A 19817-nucleotide genomic window follows, 5' to 3' on the forward strand; every position below is an offset into this window, starting at 1 on the left:
ACCGCTAAAGTTGCTCGCGCGATAAGGTGACGCTATTCGCTGATCCGATTGGACATGTAACACCATTTTAAGGAATATATCGGCGCACAAGCTGCTCGACTGCACGATATCGAGATTATTGCCAAAGTTTTTCATAATTCACGTGCCTCTATGGCTATACCTGAAATACACTTGGAATTAATACTGTTAATATCAATCAAATAGCAATTTACAATATAACATACGCGTAAAATTGTAATCAAATTATATGAAGGAATAAAGTTGCAAAAATGTAAAAGAATACAGTAATTTATTAAAATTCGTGCATACATAAGAATCAAAATTAGTGCCTTTTTATAATCCGCTTAGATAAATTATAAAAATTTATATAATTTACGTATGTATTTACATGTTATTTCATATTTGCACATTTTTGTTCCAATATCTTCTTTATGCAACATTTTATACATACCTTCAGTCATACAACCACAATTGCATAACATCTTAATGTCAATAATATGTACGAACATACATTAAATATGCAATTAAACGCAATAATTAGAAATTAGCAATTATTTAAACGTACCAATAGATTGAATTATTTTTAACAATTCTTTATCATTAATAACTGATTTGTTGCTATAAAACTAGAAATCGTTAGAGAAAGGAGAATTGATTACATAAGCCGATTTTGTAACATAGTGCAATTAATATTTCATATACATATATCTCTTAATTAGTGCTTTGTAATAAAATTTACAAATAATACACACAAAACACTGTAAAATACAAAGTTTGATTTTTCTTCTGCACTTTATCTGTTCTTCTTAATATCAATGTTAGATGTATAATTTAATCTTTTCATTTTAAATACCAACTAAAAGTAAATTTAATTTCTTTCTCAACGTAATTTATTATCGCATTGAGAGAGAAAGAGAGATTAATTTTACTTTTGTAAGATATTCAAATTAAAAGGGAAAGATGTGTTGTCGATCATGATTTTGGTATAAAACCAGTCTTAGGTGGTGGACCAACAGGTCTGCCTGATATGGGCACTGTAGGATCTATTCCCGTAGCAGATGTTCCTACGTTGCTTTCATTGTTTGACAATGCATTTGCTAAACTCAAAGATGACGATGGAGACACTCTCTCAATTGATAATGTCTGCTGAGGAAGTTGCGCATCTGTCTGAATACCTCTAGATCCATATATTTCTTTCAGTATCAAGAGCATAGTATCCTCAGATTCCCTAAAATTAATCAAACAGTATAAGAATTAGTAAATAGTAAATAAAATGTAATATATTTCACGCAACGAATGTAGATTTACCAGTAACAGATATGGCTTGTAAGAGCAAAAATATATTCATTAATATATTCAAAAGGCGCTTCTTGAAGCACGTAATCTATTCTTCGACCACCGTTAAGTTTTCCTATTTTTAAATTGGCACCACCATCGTCGTTGTTATGTTGATCTGGTACATTAGGCTGTTTCTGTAACTGTTCCTCGACAACTTTATCGATCTCACGTTCCAATACTTGATTGTCTGGCTTATGAAATAAGGCTAACTGATAGAAAGAGTTCCACGTATTTTTTACGGAATCAATTAACTTTTGTTTCAAATCTGCTCCGACACGTGCCATCGTTTCCTTTAATTCTGCAAATCATAAATATTTAATAAATATATGAATATTTAATCATTAAAATTTGTTATATACATATAAATTATTACATACATAATAAAAATAAGAAGTTCTTAAACTCACCTAAATGCATTCTTTTCCTGCCTTTGTGATGTGGTATCAGCATAGGTCGAAATTTGTGAGCTTCAGGATTAATCAAGGACTCTATTCTATAAGCTACCGGATCAAAAGGATGAAAAATGTTGAAGAAAGCCGGACAAGTGGGTAAAGTAAAATTTTCTCCAAGAGTATCAATTCCGCGAACCGTTACAAACATGCCAATCGGACTACCGAGAGCAAAAAAGGCACGCGGCTGAAAATTGAGTTGCGGATAATGTATGTAAGGTTGGCCAGTTCCTGCAGCGCCCGTTACGACATAACTGATTTTTCTACTAAGACGTCTTTTCAGAACAGCTGCCGGCATTGGCTTAATAGGCCCAATACTATCATTATCCTGCGATAATGCAATAAACATTTTATTACTTAAATATTTCAAATTGAGATAAAAAGTATTTAAATTATCATAAGATTGAGAAAAAAAAAACAGTAATTTTCTTTTTTTACTTACACCTTCCTTATCACTGCCGGTATTTTCATCGTTTTTCTCGTCTTCTTCTTCTTCTTCTTCTTCTTTTTTAACGGGCTTTTGATGGCACAATAAATCAAATAAGATTAAACTGCCCAATGAATGACCTCCTAAGTATATTTCTCCATCAAAGGTAGGATTTCTTTCTTTGAATAGAAAGTGCAATCTATTTATCTCACTTCCAACAGTGCGCATAATAGTTTGACAATATATGGGACTAGTATAGAAAAGTATATCGAGCAAAGTATCGTTAGTAAAATGCCGTAACTTTGGTATACTTTCCAATGTGATAGATTGCAACTTTTTGTCAATTCCTGTATCTTCGGAATGAAGTGTCGTATGCCAGGAGATTGGCAAAACTTCTATTCTGTTTACGATTCCTTGCTCGCCCGCAGTACGATAATGTGACTGCACCAATTGAAGTGATATACTTCGAAATTCATCAACTGAAAAAATTTATAAATATTAATATAACGAAATTAGATATTTATGGATTTGACAAGTGATTATTATAACTAGTTTATCCACATTTAACATTACACTTACCGACTTCTTCTACAGTGCGAAATTTTAAATCGCAAACACTACCTATTCCATGAACGAGAAATAAGAGATGATCTATTTTTTCAGGCTCACCCTCGTCTATATTAAATTCATCGACTCCTCTTTTGACAACTCTTGGTCTACTTGCAGTACCCTGTAAATATGTAGTGTCCTCTGAACCCTGTAGAAATTAGGAGCCACCATTTCAAACAGAACCATGCGTGTATTATAAAAAACGCGTTTTAAAATAATTAAAATAATTTATCAAAGATAATAAAACATTTAAAAAAACAATTGCGTAAATCAAAAATAATGTGTGTAATATAAAATAAAATGTAATTTTAAAAACACTGAAAATAAAATGTTATTAAGACAAGATTTAAAAAACTTAAGTGTAATCTATAAGCAAAGCATTTTTAATAATATATTAAACATATAAATTATAATACAAAGCATAACAAGAGTATAACAAAGAGCAAATAATTTTTGACAGTACGTTTTTCCATTTTAATGAAATATAATAAATGATTAATCAATGACCAATGAAATATTTCCAAATATTGCCAATTGCTTTAATTATTATATAATTTTATTTTATTGTTGAATTTATTATATAAAGCTTGTTTTCTTACTGCACTATTTCCCCAAGATCCTGCCAAATCGGGCGAACTTAGTTGTAGATAATGAACCTGGACTGTTGCGCTATGAAAGACAACATATTCTCCGTTATTCAAATCAACTTTTCGATTCCAATTGTTCGTAAGGCATGCTTGTTTGTACTCCTCCTCGAGCTTTACAGCAGTACTTTCGTTGTAAGGAATGTATCTCGATTCAGTTGCTCCTTTGAAAAACCAAGAACATCGTCTAACTTCGGTAGGCGCACCGCTCCAATACACGGGCGTTCTTTGACGACGCAAAATATCGACATCATAGCGACCACCATCAGTAGCCACTATAGTTTCAGGTGTAATATCGGTAGAATTATGTATTTCTTCTAACTTTAAACTATCCTGCATCGAAAACGGAAGCCATAGTGTTTTGTTCTCCACTTCTTTGCGGTAGAACCAATGATGGTATACCGATCTGTACTGCATAAGTTTATCAGAAGATCCAGCAGCCTAAAAGGTATTTATTTTTTGTGTATAATAATATATTTTATGCATTTTTTAAATTAAAAGATAAAGCAAATAAAATATAACTAAAAATGTTGTATTTATATAAATATAAGTATAAAAATATTGTGTAAAAAATTTATTAATAAAGAGATAAAAAAAATATAAATTAATATAATATGCGCAAGATATTTTTACCCAATTTTGAAAACTTGGTGGTACGGTATCTGGTATAGTACGAATCGGCGCATTAACCGACATTTGAGTAGGGTTAAGTGTGGCTGATCCCGTCGGTTCAGGTATTGCTGTTACCATCGAGACTGCAGGCGAAGAATATGCAGTATTATCTTCATGAGCAGTATAAGATTGTTGTAACCCACTAGTATTCTCGTACAAGGGTGGATTTTGATACGATTGCTGTTGAGAAGATTGTTGATTGTATGTATGTGAAAAAGTCAATGGTTTAGGCAATTCATTTGTAAATTGAGCAGGATTATAAAATGTTGGCGTTGGCGATTGGCTGGGCACGTTATATACTGGCTGATTGGATACGTTTAACACTTGCGATTGAGAAGATTGATCGGCATTCCAAAACGGTACATGAACCGTGGAATTAATCGCTGTAGAATTAAAAGCCGATTTTTCTTGAACTTGTTGCGAATTTTTTGTCGCATCAACTATTAAGGTATTTGGTTGACCGTAAGAAGGATTTATATTCGTCCCCTGAGAAAAATTTAAAAATCCGTCCGGTTTTGTCGATTCAAAGAATACACTCGCCGACTGTTCCGTTGGTTTTGCCGGATTGTAAAAACTGCTTTGCGGAAGTTGAACAGGCGGTATGTAATTCAAGCTTGATCTTTGATCTGCGGGTCTGTCTGCATATACAGCAGTGCTTGGCATAGATGTCGATTGCAATTGGAAATATTGTTGAGGCAAATGTATGTTCGACTCAGCTGCTTGGTTATCTGTTACAACCGAATTGTTATCCGTATGTACTTCCGGGCAGATCACAGATTCTGCCGCTGGCTCTTGCCCAAGAAATACGTCACTCCAAGTGTCACTTCCAGGCTGAGTGGTTTTCTCTTGAACGTCATTCAATTTCTCTTTGTGTGATTCATCGATGAACTCATTTGTAGCCAGCGGCGTCTCGCTCTGCGCTTCGAAAGATTTCGTTAATTCAGTACTAATGCTAGATGAAATCTCATCTATTTTTGGAAATGTTTCCGAAGTTGTTACGCAAGAAGAATCTTGTTTTTGCTGTTCCAGTAAATGTTCCAATTTTTCTGTCACCTTGGCTGCTAATATCGGAGTAAATGTCGCTTTTGTCTCCTCCGTTATCAATGACGCTTTATGCGCAGATTCTGTAGTTGTCTCGGGAATACCGTCTCTCGAAAATTCCGACAATGATTTTGATTGATTTGGCTTTTTAAATGCAGCCACTTCTTTGTCTAAATTAGATGCCGGTAGGATATCTCGATTCACATAAGGTGTAAAGCCAGGGAATGAGACGTTCGCCGGAGTGTTCTGTGGCGTTGCGGGCTCCAATATTTGTGCAGGTATTGGTCTTGATAACGATGAAACAAATTGCGATGGCGTAGATACGGAAGAACTTTCGGAAAATTGATTCTGAGTTGTAAATGCTACAGATGAGTTATACGTGGTTTCTGTTGCAACTGGATTGAGTCGAAATGAGTTACGAAGAGAACTATTTCCTGATAGCTGCTCAAACTTTGGAAGCTGTTCGGGTAAAGAACTAGTCTGTTGTACGCTAGAATTGTTACCCTGCACCGATCCTTCCGACTTAAACGGATTTAAAATGTTCGGTGGTGCAGACACATTTTGAGTAGGAAAGAATGTTTGCACAGCTGGACTCGGCTTTGCATTGTTGGTCTTTAAATCAGGTGGAGGCGCATACTTCAGTCGTCGTTGATTACCAAGTCGATAAGAAACGGGCGCTTCAAAAAGAAATAAAAAAATGAATTCTAATAAAATGCTCTTAAAGCATAACACTGCTATATTATATAATAGAATGTATAAATTATAAAATAATTATGAGAGTATGTAAACAGCACGCAAACAAAATTAAAATTAAAAAATTAACCTTGAATTTCTACTGATTAAGATTTTTTGGAATCGCTTTATATCAGATTATTTATGTATCGCTTAATTACTTATTCAAACATTACGTATTAACTAAAGATTTAATCACAACTCATTATAATAAAAATTATATTAAGACATTAATAATATAATTATGTTAACCAAAAATAATTTTACTTACAAATTAATTTTAGACACTTACCATAACCAGACTGAGGTAAACTAGGCGGAGGATTCGATACAGTATCAGTGGAACCAAAAGCAGCGAATCCTGATAAGTTTGTACTTCGAGGATTCTGAGAATTAGTTGCTATAAATCCTGATATTTCCGACTGAGAATCATGATGTCCTTGCGAAAATACGTAAGGATTAGGTTCGTGTACCACTCCGCTTGAAGTATTATCGATTGTTTGATTTATTTGCGATCCCAAAGCGTCAGTCTTAGCTGATGACAGCGACAAGTTCGGTAGAGAAGAAAGAATCGTCGTAAAATATCCAGATTTTGCTGGCTGATTCACTGTATCCTTGTTTTCCTTTGACTGAAAAGATGCATCCGTGGGAAAATTCTTCTGTGCTTTTGATGGAGACTGAGATTGAATATTAGCCGGCTCCTGTCCTATGAAGTTGTCGAGCTCGGCATCTAGAAGAAAATGATTTAACTTACAATTATCGATTTCTAATATATTATTTTTTAATATTATATATTTGATTTTCGGATATTTGTATATATCCGTATGCAAGAAATATATAAAAATAATATCATTTTGTCTCTATCGTTATTGCAAACATTGCAATAATTAATTGTAAATATAGCAAAACATGCTTAAAACAAAAAATTATATGACAAACAACAAATTTTTGTAAATATTTTTCTCTCAAAGTATAGAAAAAAATGTTTGAAGAATGTTATAAGAAATTGAAGAAAAGATACATTTAATTATTCTTAATCAATCGGATATAATAACGTGTCTACAAAAAAATATCTTCCTCTAGAGAACTGAATTTTCCATGTTATTCACGAACTGTCAATATTAGACAGGATGCAATGAACGTAAGAACCAATGAAAAAGATAATGCTAACCGATAATACTCTTATTCTTTGACGTAGTCTTTGATTAGACGAACATTCTAAGAGATACTTGGAATTATTGTTTGATGTTTTTACATTGACGTAACTTATTCATAAGTGCAAATCTTTAAGGGTAATTCACAATAATCAACAATAATATTCGCGAAATTAAATTCATTAATAGTTTAAGACAAACTCATTAATAGTTTTGAAATATTTCGTATTTGCATTATTAAATATTAATTCTCCGGCATCCTCATTAAATTATTAAAACAGACAACTTATATATATTATTATATATATATATATATATATATATATATATATATATATATATATATATTGAGAAGTAAGAATACTATTGTATTTGTATTTATTCAATAAAAAAAAATTATTTCTATTATACATAATCAAAAAAATATATGCAATATTAATTTAATTTAAAATCAATTGAATTTAATATAAAATATAAAACATTTATATAATTTGATATGTATTAATTAAAGAAAAATATCTGAATCTTATTATACAAGTATAAATGATCACATATTGAAATTTTATTTTATTCTTTGTTTTAATAATAAAAAATGTTATCATTTTTTTTTAATATAATTTTGAAACACATTATAGAAAACATGCATATTATTTCGTAAATATTAATTCCATAATTTAAATTATAAAGTATTTAATCTGAGATGATCACTTTTAAATATTACAAGTACAATATTAAATATTACAATTCAATTTTTATAAGTTTAGCTAACTATTGTGTATCAAGCTTTACTCATAACGAGATAGCTTTGATTGTGCAACGTACGTTAACGCCTAGATTTACTTTTGCGCTCATGTTATCGTCAATGTAACTGAAGACACATTACTCCCTTGGTAAAGTTGTGTGAACGGAACTTTATAAGTACGACGCACATTTTTACTCTAGTCTTTCCGTCGAGTCTTTTTCTTGTACTTACGTCATGGAATCACGCGTGTATTGGCTTTTTGTGATATGTTATGTGGCTTGCATTATACGCAAAAATGCACTCGGTGTATCAACTTCCGTAAAAGTTTTCACGTCGATTAATAACGCCTCTCAATCGGAGAGAGATGCGGGGATATTTAAAACAGAAAATACGCAATTTGTGCAATCAATCGAGACAAAAACGAGATTGAATGGAATTACTCTAAAAAATGACTGGTCTAAATTTGACATTCCGTTAGAATCTCTGAAGGATCTATCTGAAATGACAAAATTTTCAAGCGATTCTTTAAAAGCAAGATGTTCTAAGTTCGTTATATTAATTTATTTGTGCAACACTATTTTTATATATTTATATTAATAAAACTAAGAAAATAAGAATTATTATATAGACAAAACTTTAATTTCTTTTTTTTATATTCTAATTGCTTATAGATGTGTAAATATTAACTTAAAAAAAAAGATACATAAATATTCTTTTTTCTCAATATATACATACAATTACAATTATTTTAGAAAAACTAATATGTTTGTTTTAAAAAACAAAATATTTTTGTTGGAAGGTACTGCACAGAACAGGTGAAAACTGGCGAAAGCGATTCTGTTGTTAAAGGTATTTATCTTTTCTTTTTATTCCCCAGAAATGAAAGTAAAAAGAATTTAAAAAAAAAAACAACTAAAGATATTGCATAAATAATTTTTTATTAGATTATCAATATTATTGACTTGCGTCATATTCTATTGAATATTGACGTATATAAGTTCTATAAATTGTGCTATTGCTCTTATTGTTAGTTTAACTTTTAACATTAGATATCTCAAAAATAATCGATGACGCATAATATTTTGAATTATTAACAGGATTACGACATAACTATACTAATGACAATAATTTTACTGTAAAAAGCATGTATTAAATAAATGCATGCATATCGTGTTTTGATAAATATTATTACATACCTATTAATTAGATATTTATTTTTATTTGAATTCTGACATTATAAATATACTATAAATAATATAAATATAAAAGGAAAGCCGATTGATCAACATAACAAATTTTATTCAAATGTTTAAAATTATTTAAAATTATTTAAAATTTAATTAAAGCATTGAAACTATCCAGAATTTATATTTTAAAGCACTCTATATACTACAAAAAAAATTCGATCAAAAAACTCGATCAAAATATATATAATACATCTTTTTATATATTACAGAAAAAAATTAATGCACAAAAGAAAAAGTTAATTTAAAGGAATGCACCAAATCAATTTTTATAGATGCTAATATAATTAAAATTTTAATTAGCATTCTGTATGTGTATATAAAGAAGAAAATTTTTGCATGCAGTTCTGACTATATATATATAAACACATACACGTATGCACGCACACATAATTTATTTTTTTATTTTTATACACAAAAAAAAGACTGTATTTGTGTTCTTATTTTGAATTATGTGTTTTTGTTCTAAATATTTATTTTTAATTTTATATACATTTATTTATTCGTAAATAAATGTATATGTAAAATTAAAGCATTATGTTTATAATATATCGAGAAAAAATATATTAATTGATTTCAAGTAAGATTATTTAATTAATCGTACAATTAAAATAACACAGCACATACACATTAGTGAAAAATATCAATATGTAGTGAAAATATATCAATATCTATTATTCTATTCATGCAATACTGAATTTTTTAATACACCCTTATATCACCATTACCTTCTATTTACTAAAGTATCTTTTATGCAAAAAAACATTATATAAACTGTGTAACAAATTGTTAATTGTATCACATTAATTTGTTTACTGATTTATTTTTCGATTATTAGATCTATATAGAACAATGTCGCTACATCCGTCTAACCTTCATACCAAGGACAATATTGATCGAGTGATTCCTTAGTATTCGTTGTATTACATTGAATAATCACATCATACCCACAAGAATTCATACTTGCACTTATTATAAATATTTTATTTTTAATTAATAGATAATATACCTTTTCTTTCAATTTTAGAATTGGTAACTCAATTCAGTTTAAAATAATACAAAAATAAAATTCAATGATTCTCTTATCAACAAATTGTGATTTTTTATCGTCAATTTTAATTTAATATTCCAACCATTAAAATGTTTATTTCAGGAACAATTTTCACTTCCAATATACACATTAACGGACAGAATGATGCAGAAATCAGGAATAATGTCTTCGACATTTTGTACGCACGACACGAAAAGGGTAGTTATCGATGCGCGCAACCTGCCACCAAGAGGGTGGTGCGTGAAGCTAACACAGGGGTGGGAAATTTAAAATACAACTTTAACGTAACCACTTCTTTTGGAACGGATGAAAATATATATATATATATATATATATATATATATATATATATATATATAATGTCACAAAGAATATTAAACTAACGGGTGATAATAGAAATTATAGCAATGCAACTTAAAATTATAAACTTTTATTTTTTTATATGTATGCATTTATAAATTCTTCTTTAAATTTTTATTTTTTATGAGAAATTCTTGATATAAAATAATTAACTGTGTAATGATTAAAAAGTATATCAATTATATTTTTTTCCTTTGTTTTATAATCTAATTATAAATAGCTAAAGAAATTAAATTCAAATAAAATATAAAATAATAATAATTTAAAGATTTTCTACTGATTATAAGCATTTATAAACATAAACGTGTAAGACGCAATATTATTTTAGTATAAAGAGAATCAATTTTATATCATTAATAATAAAAGATCAAGCAAATTTTGAAATGCAAAACAATTGTGCTTAAAAAGAAATTTAAAAGTTAATAAATTGCATTAACTGAATAATGCTAATTAATAATAGATCTATAAATCAAATGAAACGATACATGTCTTTATATAATTTTACTACAATTGTGAATAAAAATTAAAAAAATTTACGTATCACGATGACTAATAATTGGGTTTTTATCGCAATCAAAGAGATAAAACACTCACACTTTTATCTTTGTGCGACTTAACTGTCAAAAAAACGCACGAGTTGCTCTTGGGTTCACACTCGCGCGGCTGCCAACTTCCTCGTAATACGGCAGCCGTCTCACAACTGCAATCCGTCGGTTTCTGGCTCGCAGATACACACAAGATTGTACAATTCACTCGGTGCTCTTTGACCACAGCTCTCGCTCATTCCCTCTCTTTTATTCTCTCATTTGCATTCTTAAGTATGTCCGCGTAGAAAGAAACATTTTAATAAAAAAATTGTTTTACGATGCGATATTTAAGATAGAGTTCAAAAAAACAAACAGATACGAGTAAAATATGCAATCGTTTAAATCTACGGGTGTTTCTTGAAAGTAAAATTTACACAACTTTCGGCCATGCTGTTGAATCTCTTGAAACTTTGCCAAGATTACTTTTATTAGCATCATTATATTTTTAGCCATTCTACAAACTATCTCTACTTCTATTAGCACGTGTTTAATAAAATTAATTATAATTTTGAATTTGATTGTAATTATTTCAATGTTTATTTCTTTTGTATCTTAAAGTTTTCTTGATATCGTATATAGCTTTGTGTTATACTTTTAATTTATTCTTTGCTTTCCAATGCTATAACAAACTTCAATAAAAGTCTATTACTTTCAGTTTCGTTGGCATAGAAAGTTAAAGCCTTTACAAGCGAAAGTTTTGTTCATGTATCCGAAAGATGAAATTTCTGGAGTGAATCCCGAAAAGAATGTTGCGTGCATTATTTGGCAAACTTTTGAAAAATTGATGTAATACATACATCATTTATGTATGATAAAAAACAAAATTGAAAGCGAACACTAAAAGAACTTATTAATATTAAATTTAAAAAAATATGTTGTTATAAATTCTTATTTTTATTATTTCTTTTAGACATCAATGCAGAAAAGGACTTTAATAAAATATTAGCTGAAGACACACAAAAAATTAAAGCAATGAATATAAGTAAAAAAACTGAAGAGTTTATTTTAAGAAAAGTAAGTTAAATAACAGCACATTATCTTTTTACACATCTTTTGCATTATACATTCATAATCAGGATATACTTTTATATAACCATTGAAATTATGTATATATTCTAAAGGATGTTCCCGAGAATATTCAACCGAATATTTCAACAGAATATTCAACCGAATTGTTGCCGAGAATAGGCAACAATCAAACCAATATATATACAATACCTGTAATAAATAAACCTAAAATAAGAAGACCAAGGTTCGCTCATGTATTCGAGAGATCGGCAGAAATTATGGATGAAAATAAAAGAAATAATGACGACGAAACAATGGCAGATGATTTTTCTGATATATTATTGCCTTCGGTGGAGTCTACTGTAGCGAAAAACTTTATCAATTATTCGATTTTCTCTCTACGCGCACATAATAATTCTTTAACGAGTTATGGTGATATTAAAATTCCACAAAATGCATCAAAGAATAGCAAGGCATTTAATGGAAAAATATTAGCTTCAGTAAGGCATATAAATTTTAATAAACATTAAATATAAATATGTACATATATACTGATTCTCTCTCTCTCTCTCTCTCTCTCTCTCTCTCTCTGTTTCTCGTTATAAATAAGATTTTTACTGTGCAGGAACAAAAAATTCAATCGCGATCATCGGAAATTGCATCATTAAATGAAGATATCGATGGAAACGATATGAAATTATCTACTAGAGATAATGTATTGCAAATACATACACAGGATAGCATTCAAGATTTTTCAACGCAATTTGCTAGAAATATTGGAGATTCTTTTGAAAGAAGGAAAATACTGCTAGAAATTAATGCCAAAAGTAACTTGATTGCTGTACCAGGAACAACACACAGAATACTATTTGATGTGACAAATAACTGCGTGCTTCCAGTGAGATACACATATCGAGCAAGAAGTTCATCATTTAGAATAACCAACATAATACCAACTAAGTAAATCAACGATAAAATAAATCATCAATATAAATAAATAAATAAAGATTAACTCGTTTTTAGAAAGATTTAAATTAGAATATATTGGCCAGTACAAACCGATAAGCATTGACGTCAATAATAAAATTCACAGTTTATATAAAGTTATTCACACTAAATCAGCCTAGATTTTAAGTCTTTCTCAACCAATGTACAAATAATAAGTGTTGACTGAATGAAAAATACGGTCCTATATATATTATCTTGAATACAAATTCATATATATTGTCTTGAATACAAATTCAAATACATCGAAAGTAGTGAACTTTGACATTTAAACAAAAGAAAATAAGTTATATGTATGGCTATAAAAATTTGTCGACTTGCACTGGCTCTGTTTAAATAAATTAATTAATAAAATTAAAATTATTACAAACGACATATATATAAAAGTACATGTATTATTGCGCTTCATTTTTACTTTTGAAATCTATGGTTATCTTTATTAATTTGTATGCAACAGCTTATGGTTATATCCAGGACAGACAACTAATGTAGCCGTGGATATCGTTGTACCATTGGATACTCAAGACACTGTCAATACCCTCACATTGTTTATCTATGGTACGGAAATACCGGAAAAGACAGTACATGTTTACGTTCAAAATGCAATTTCCAAGGTAAATAAGTAAAGATATAGCCAATATTGTATATACAATTCTAATATTCTTTTATATATAAATTCTCTAAATTTAAAGAAATAATAGATTATTAAAAAAATTATAGAAAATAATATAAAATACATTATACACAACGCAAGAGTTACAACATATTCTAATTTTATATTTACATAAGATTGTATATTTTGTGCCTAATTATTATGTAAAAATTATACTATGAATATTTATACTATATAAATTTTTTATTATCTATAATTTCTGTTTGCATTTAGGTTGATAATGTAAAACCGACACTTGATTATACGTTCAATAATAATTGTGCTGGTAAACTGGACAAAGATCATTGTGAAAAAACATTTTGGAGTGTTGACATCAGCGTTCAAGATTCCGATTCAGGTATTTGACAAATATTTAATAATATAAATAGATAATCAATATAATTACCAATCAAAAATTTCTGTTTAATTGAATCATTTATGATTTTTTATATAGGTTTAAAACGCGTTATATCGATTCCGAATGGAGGACTATATCTACGAACTAAATTTATAAGCGGCACAAAAGACCGTGTCACATTTTATTACTTATCAACGTGCTGCTCAACAACAGCTACTATTACGGCAATAGATATATCAGACAATGAGTATTCTCGTAGCATCGACGTCACAGGTAATTTTTTTCTTTTTGCTGATAAATTTCAATGTATATTTGACAGATTTATTTAATAAAAATTTATGATAAGATGAATAAATATGAAAATAACATGACTATATAATGTATAATAGTATCAAAATATCAAATATCATGGTAACATGTCATTTTTATAGTATGGGACAATCTATCGCAAGGAGAGATAGCAGCTATCGTACTTGGAGCATTATTACTAATATTTTTTATAATATTTCTTATTATTGCAATAGTTTATTGCGTTAGTAGAAGAAATAGTCACGATCTGTCTTACACACAAAGATATGGTACTAGACCGCCTGCTAGATCCGAAAGAACAAGCTTCTAACATGTTTAATGAGAAAATTAGCTATCATTATCATAATATCAACTATATCATAAAAGTACATTAAATTTTATAATCTAATATTCAGTGTATATATAATGCATTCAATAAATTTTTATTGTAAATAAAAAAAATAAATAAAAAAAAATATATATAATTATGTTGCTTTTTAAATGTTACTAAATCTGAAGTTGAAATTACATTACTGTATATAAACCAAAAATATATATTACAAAAATTACCTTCTATGTTTTGCGTCAAATAAAAAATTATTTATTAAAATACTATTTAATAAAGAAAACACCAATATCATTTATAATAGACATATTATTAATAATCTTTTTTTTATCTAGATACTTACAAATTCGTCTAGACTCATGTAAATTGATTGCATGTTTTAAAATTTAGATCTTTATATCTTAATATTTAAATTTTATTTGCATATATAACTAAAGAAAACATGTAAACAAAAAATCTGATATTTTAATCTTTTATCATTATTTTTTATGCATATGCTTTATGCGACTATGTAAATTAAGTTGACTATATATAAATTAACTAAATGTGTGAGCCAAACAGATATACTGAACCATATATCTAGACAGATATAAATACCTTATGCTCGACTCATTGTCATTTTCATCACATACTGTCATTTTTCCCTGCAATATCGACGGTGCAAATGATGAAGGAGTAACAGATGTTTGCCAACGAATGCATTCTGGCAAATACAGAGACACGATGCGAGAAAAATCAAGAGCCGTAAAACGGAGCAAACAGAATAAAAGCAGAATTACTTTCCTGAAGAATTATTTCTTATGATTACTTCTTTGCAAATCGCATTTTGGAACCGATCGCTATCCAATTTTCTGTATTATTAGGTCAAATCATATGGAAAATATGCTGGACCTCGCCCAGAGGTTCACACATTCTCGTTGAATAAACTCACCGTTTTGGAGTACGGCTGACGCGGGTGTAACTGGTACTAATAATGTATTCTCCGTATAATTGTCGAAGGGAAAACCAGGACCAGCAGCGGACAACAACGGGTTTTTCACTTTACGCGATGAGTTGTTCATGTTCACTACAATGTCGGAACCCACACAGTCCACAGTGGCACTGACATTTAAGCGTAAATAAACACGTGAGCTTTTAAATTCTCTTATAAAATGCAAACCCACGTTACCTTATCATCCACGTAAGCATGTACTTATCAATCTATTTAATAATGAACACGTTGCGTTGTGTTGTACCTCTTTGTGCTCTTATGGAGCGTGACTGTCTTGGACAATCGTCGACTATATTTAGGAAATTTTGCATGTGCCCATTTGTACATTGGTATTAGATCTAGGGTATATCAAAGATGGCGCTAAAATTCGCCATATTTGTGTGTATATCAGTCAATCAGCATCAAACTTCTATATATTATACCAAGATTGCTAACACAACTCGTCTCGTATGGTGACATGTGAAACAAAAGCAGCTATTTAAATAGATTAAATGTGTATATATAATGTATATGTAAATTAGTATAGAAATGTCTGCGGTCAGTACATATCAAATGCAAAAATAAAAGAAAGTACATGTCACATGCTTTGAACGAAACATACAAGTTTTATTGATCAATCATAAATGAAACAATTAGCAAAAAATAATTAAAAAATAGAGAATTACATAACATTTTATTAATTTATGAAAATTACTTATACCAGAAAGAAGCCTGAGAGGAGTCATGCCGTCGTTTTTTGTAAGATGCTTTTTCTAGCTAGTAGCGCCAAATGGATTCATTTTAGAGCCATCAGAACTACATGGCCAAAATCATTTTTTAATACTACGGTAAAATGGCCGGTTGCTAGATCCATACTTATGGATCAAAAATGCGGAGAAATATTATGGATTTATTAATGTCTTATTAGCTGCGCGTGATGCTTTCTCATTTTAGTATATCCTCTCTACCGGACAGCTATAATAATTTCCACCGATTATCTAGACTTAGACAAGTATGTACAGTGAATTAAAAAGAATCAAACTTAACTGTCATTGATAATAACGGTCCCTATTTCGTCAGCAGCCAGTCTCAATGAAACCTTGGGAGATGTCTAAGTTTCTCTGTAAATATATGACTATTTCATCTATAACTCATTCTAAGAAAGAATTGATGCAAATTTTCTCATTAAAATGTTTAAAGTAAGCCGCCCACTTTTAATTAAATTTCTCTAAAATTAAAAAATTATGTGTAAAAAGTTTAAGTAAATTATAATATGGCTTTGAAAACTATTATATCATATAATTAATATTCCTTAATATTTTTTTTTAAATTAAAAATAAAAATTTTAAATTTAAAAAATTAAAAAAACTTTTCTTTTGTAAAAATAATATTGTTTGTTCCTAAGTGCATAGTTCCGTTCGCAATATTTGCAAAATATAATATGCATATAATAATTTATTATAAAAAATGTATCTTTTTATGCAAATAATTATGCAAATAATATATTTGTAATAGTTAGTGTTATATATTTTTTTTTGTTTATCTGGCATATATATTAATATTTCAAAATAATACAGTTATGATCCATTTGTTGTTTTCATTAATTAAGAATTATTTTAATCAACGTGCTTTGGCTTCCACAGACTCGTGTAGAAAAAGATTAAACATTGAAATCCGATTTCCGATTTAATCCTTTTTGGGAGAAGAGCTTACACGATGGAAGTATTAAAACTTCAAAGCGCAAAGGTAATTAGCAACATGTGATACAAGTATTAAAGGTTTGCATGTCTCTTATATGATAAGTAAATCTTTAACCCTTTGTATCATGTTCTTCCTAATAATATGTATTTATTAATTTAATTAATTTAAAATTATTAAAATATTAATTTAATTAATTTAAAATAAGATTACACATTACTATATTAATTTAAATAAAACTGATACTTTATTTGAATAGCAATACTTTTTTGTAAATTTTTGTATAGCAAGCATTGTGTTCGCCAATCAAAAAAATTATGAGACTCATCGAGTTGACAAAAAATAATATTCTTTTGCCCCATGATATCGCATTGTAGATGACATCGCTAAATATTGCCTGGTCGTGCATCCTTGTTCGCTAATCTGTCTAATCTGTCCCAAAATGAAATAGTTGCGATTCTTTCGGTCTCACCCTTCGAATGCACGGAACGACGCAATGAGCGAAAACACTTGACCTGACTAGGAAGGGTGGCCCTTGAAGTGGTTTACAACGGGGAGATTATATTTGGGGCAAAGTGACTGTACGATCAAGGTACGATCACATAGTCTTTCTAACTAATCGCATAGGGTATCGAGCCTTTGAAAATCAATTTTTTCAAGCGCTTTATTTTCTAAAGCAATTTTCTTTAATAAATAATATATATATTATATATATGTATATATATATATATATATATATATATATATATTTTACTGCTTTACTTATATACTTAAATTATTATAATAATAAAGAAGCTTCAAAATAATTTTATTTCAATTGTTTTAAAAAATCCACACAGTATCTATTATCATTCAAAACATAAAGTATTTTCAATAAAGTATCATTTCATCATAAATTTTTGTATAATGCATACATCATGATCCAAATAATTTAATATTAGAAAAATGATACTATATTTTTAACACATAGTTGCATTAAATTGCATTTTAATCACAAATTACATTCTTTTTTATTTTAAAAAAATGTTTGTTTTTTCATCACTAAATTTTATTAAATTTTTGGAAAACATATGAATCTGAACATATCAGAAATATGTACATGTATAAATACATATATATATATATATATATATATATATATATATATATATATATGCAACGACATCTCACGAATATGTCACATGCCTACACGAACAATATGACTCGCAACATATTTCCTTCTCTTTCTCTCTTTCTCCCTCTCTTCCCTTTTTTGATTCACCTACGCATCCTTCCCCCTTCTTCCCCGCGTTCTTCTAGGCATCCAGGCAGAGGAAGGGTGACGTAGAAAGCGGCGGGAGCAGGGTGCTGACTTTTATTACCCTGTCTGATGTTATGAATGCGACCTGTATGCAGCCCCTCAGGCGTACGTTCCCCTTCCATCGTTCGTCCTGCAAAGCGGTTATGCTTTTTACGGCATGTATATTCGTGGTCATGATTAGTGACAGCTACAAACACACGCGTACGATGCAACCCTCATTTAGTCAAATACCAAGCATCCCCAAATCTCGATTATTTGCCGCACGGTTATAAATTACAAATATTTATGAGTGACATTACGCTGCGTTGTGTATTGTACTTACCTATGACATTATAATTAAAATAAATTTTTTATTTTATTTTAAATAATATTATTTAAAATATTTTAATCAAATTTTATTTTTTTTTTAACAATTTAAATATGTAAAGAAAATGATATAATATCCTCTGATAAACCAAATTTTCTTTTCTTTAATTTCTCAAAAACATTGCACGTTTGTTTTAAAAAAAAAAATTAAAAATTAAAGATATAGTAATGCTAATTTCTTTTTTGATGCAACAATACATTTCTGGCAGCTTTTAGGACGCAAAAAATACGGACCCTTTATCCACTTGTAGCCAATTAGCTATAAATAGTCAAATATTTGTAAAATATTATATTATTTTTTATATGATTTTTTGAAGAATTTCGATGGTATGTTTTAATTTCCATAAAAGCTACACAAAATTTATCACAAGTACCACTTTAGCTACGTATATAAAAGCATTTATCTTTATCGTATTTTGATATTTAAAATCGATTAATTATAAATATAACGCTTAAATATAAAAAAATTTTAATATGTAAAATTATTTAACAACTTTATTACCATATACACATTTGCAATGATTATAGCATTATTCTATGAATCACAGAAAATGCATTATATAAAATATTATTAAAATCAAAAGACCGTTCATATTTGCTATTAATTAATATTTAAATAAATGACGTTATAATAAAAAAATCACAGACAAATACAAAAATTATGATGCATGGTAATGACCACAAATGACCTCAAACAACACTACATTCAAATTTAGGACATAAGACATCTTGAAGATGTCTTAAAGACATCTTAAAGCTTCTTAATACAGCTTAAT

General features: G+C 29.0%; 2 protein-coding genes across 3 annotated transcripts; one reads left to right on the forward strand and one right to left on the reverse strand.

Moving 5' to 3' along the window:
* Positions 1–272: 272 nt before the first annotated feature.
* On the reverse strand, positions 273–15982 carry LOC126850224 (SEC23-interacting protein-like). 2 transcript variants are annotated; one of them, XM_050592973.1, is made up of 9 exons: positions 15639–15982; positions 6205–6642; positions 4101–5857; positions 3423–3908; positions 2794–2944; positions 2230–2693; positions 1746–2115; positions 1309–1636; positions 273–1228 (listed from the first exon to the last, which is right to left on the reverse strand). In XM_050592973.1, exons 1-9 carry the CDS (start codon positions 15766–15768, stop codon positions 973–975), a joined length of 4380 nt encoding a protein of 1459 aa, XP_050448930.1. In that variant the 5' UTR covers positions 15769–15982; the 3' UTR covers positions 273–972. The 2 variants fall into 2 exon arrangements, with proteins under 2 accessions (XP_050448930.1, XP_050448929.1); XM_050592972.1 differs by having other exon boundaries at positions 2794–2971.
* LOC126850270 (uncharacterized) lies at positions 7961–14816 on the forward strand. The gene is made up of 10 exons (XM_050593094.1): positions 7961–8353; positions 8608–8657; positions 11961–12064; positions 12172–12189; positions 12238–12558; positions 12684–13018; positions 13521–13677; positions 13950–14073; positions 14170–14346; positions 14505–14816. Exons 1-10 carry the CDS (start codon positions 8043–8045, stop codon positions 14690–14692), a joined length of 1785 nt encoding a protein of 594 aa, XP_050449051.1. The 5' UTR covers positions 7961–8042; the 3' UTR covers positions 14693–14816.
* Positions 15983–19817: the final 3835 nt, after the last annotated feature.

The sequence above is a fragment of the Cataglyphis hispanica genome, chromosome 6 (assembly GCF_021464435.1).
Source record: "Cataglyphis hispanica isolate Lineage 1 chromosome 6, ULB_Chis1_1.0, whole genome shotgun sequence".
Classification (NCBI taxonomy): domain Eukaryota; kingdom Metazoa; phylum Arthropoda; class Insecta; order Hymenoptera; family Formicidae; genus Cataglyphis; species Cataglyphis hispanica.

Bases quoted from the DNA above. Each gene is read 5' to 3' on its own strand.
- LOC126850270 (XM_050593094.1), top strand. From the start codon at position 8,043: ATGGAATCACGCGTGTATTGGCTTTTTGTGATATGTTATGTGGCTTGC. The intron at 8,658-11,960 runs GTATTTATCTTT...TATTTCTTTTAG, and splicing joins AAGCGATTCTGTTGTTAAAG to ACATCAATGCAGAAAAGGAC. The intron at 14,074-14,169 runs GTATTTGACAAA...TTTTTTATATAG, and splicing joins CGTTCAAGATTCCGATTCAG to GTTTAAAACGCGTTATATCG.
- LOC126850224 (XM_050592972.1), bottom strand. From the start codon at position 15,768: ATGAACAACTCATCGCGTAAAGTGAAAAACCCGTTGTTGTCCGCTGCT. The intron at 5,858-6,204 runs GTAAGTGTCTAA...TTCTTTTTGAAG, and splicing joins TTTACCTCAGTCTGGTTATG to CGCCCGTTTCTTATCGACTT. The intron at 3,909-4,100 runs GTAAAAATATCT...AATACCTTTTAG, and splicing joins CACCAAGTTTTCAAAATTGG to GCTGCTGGATCTTCTGATAA.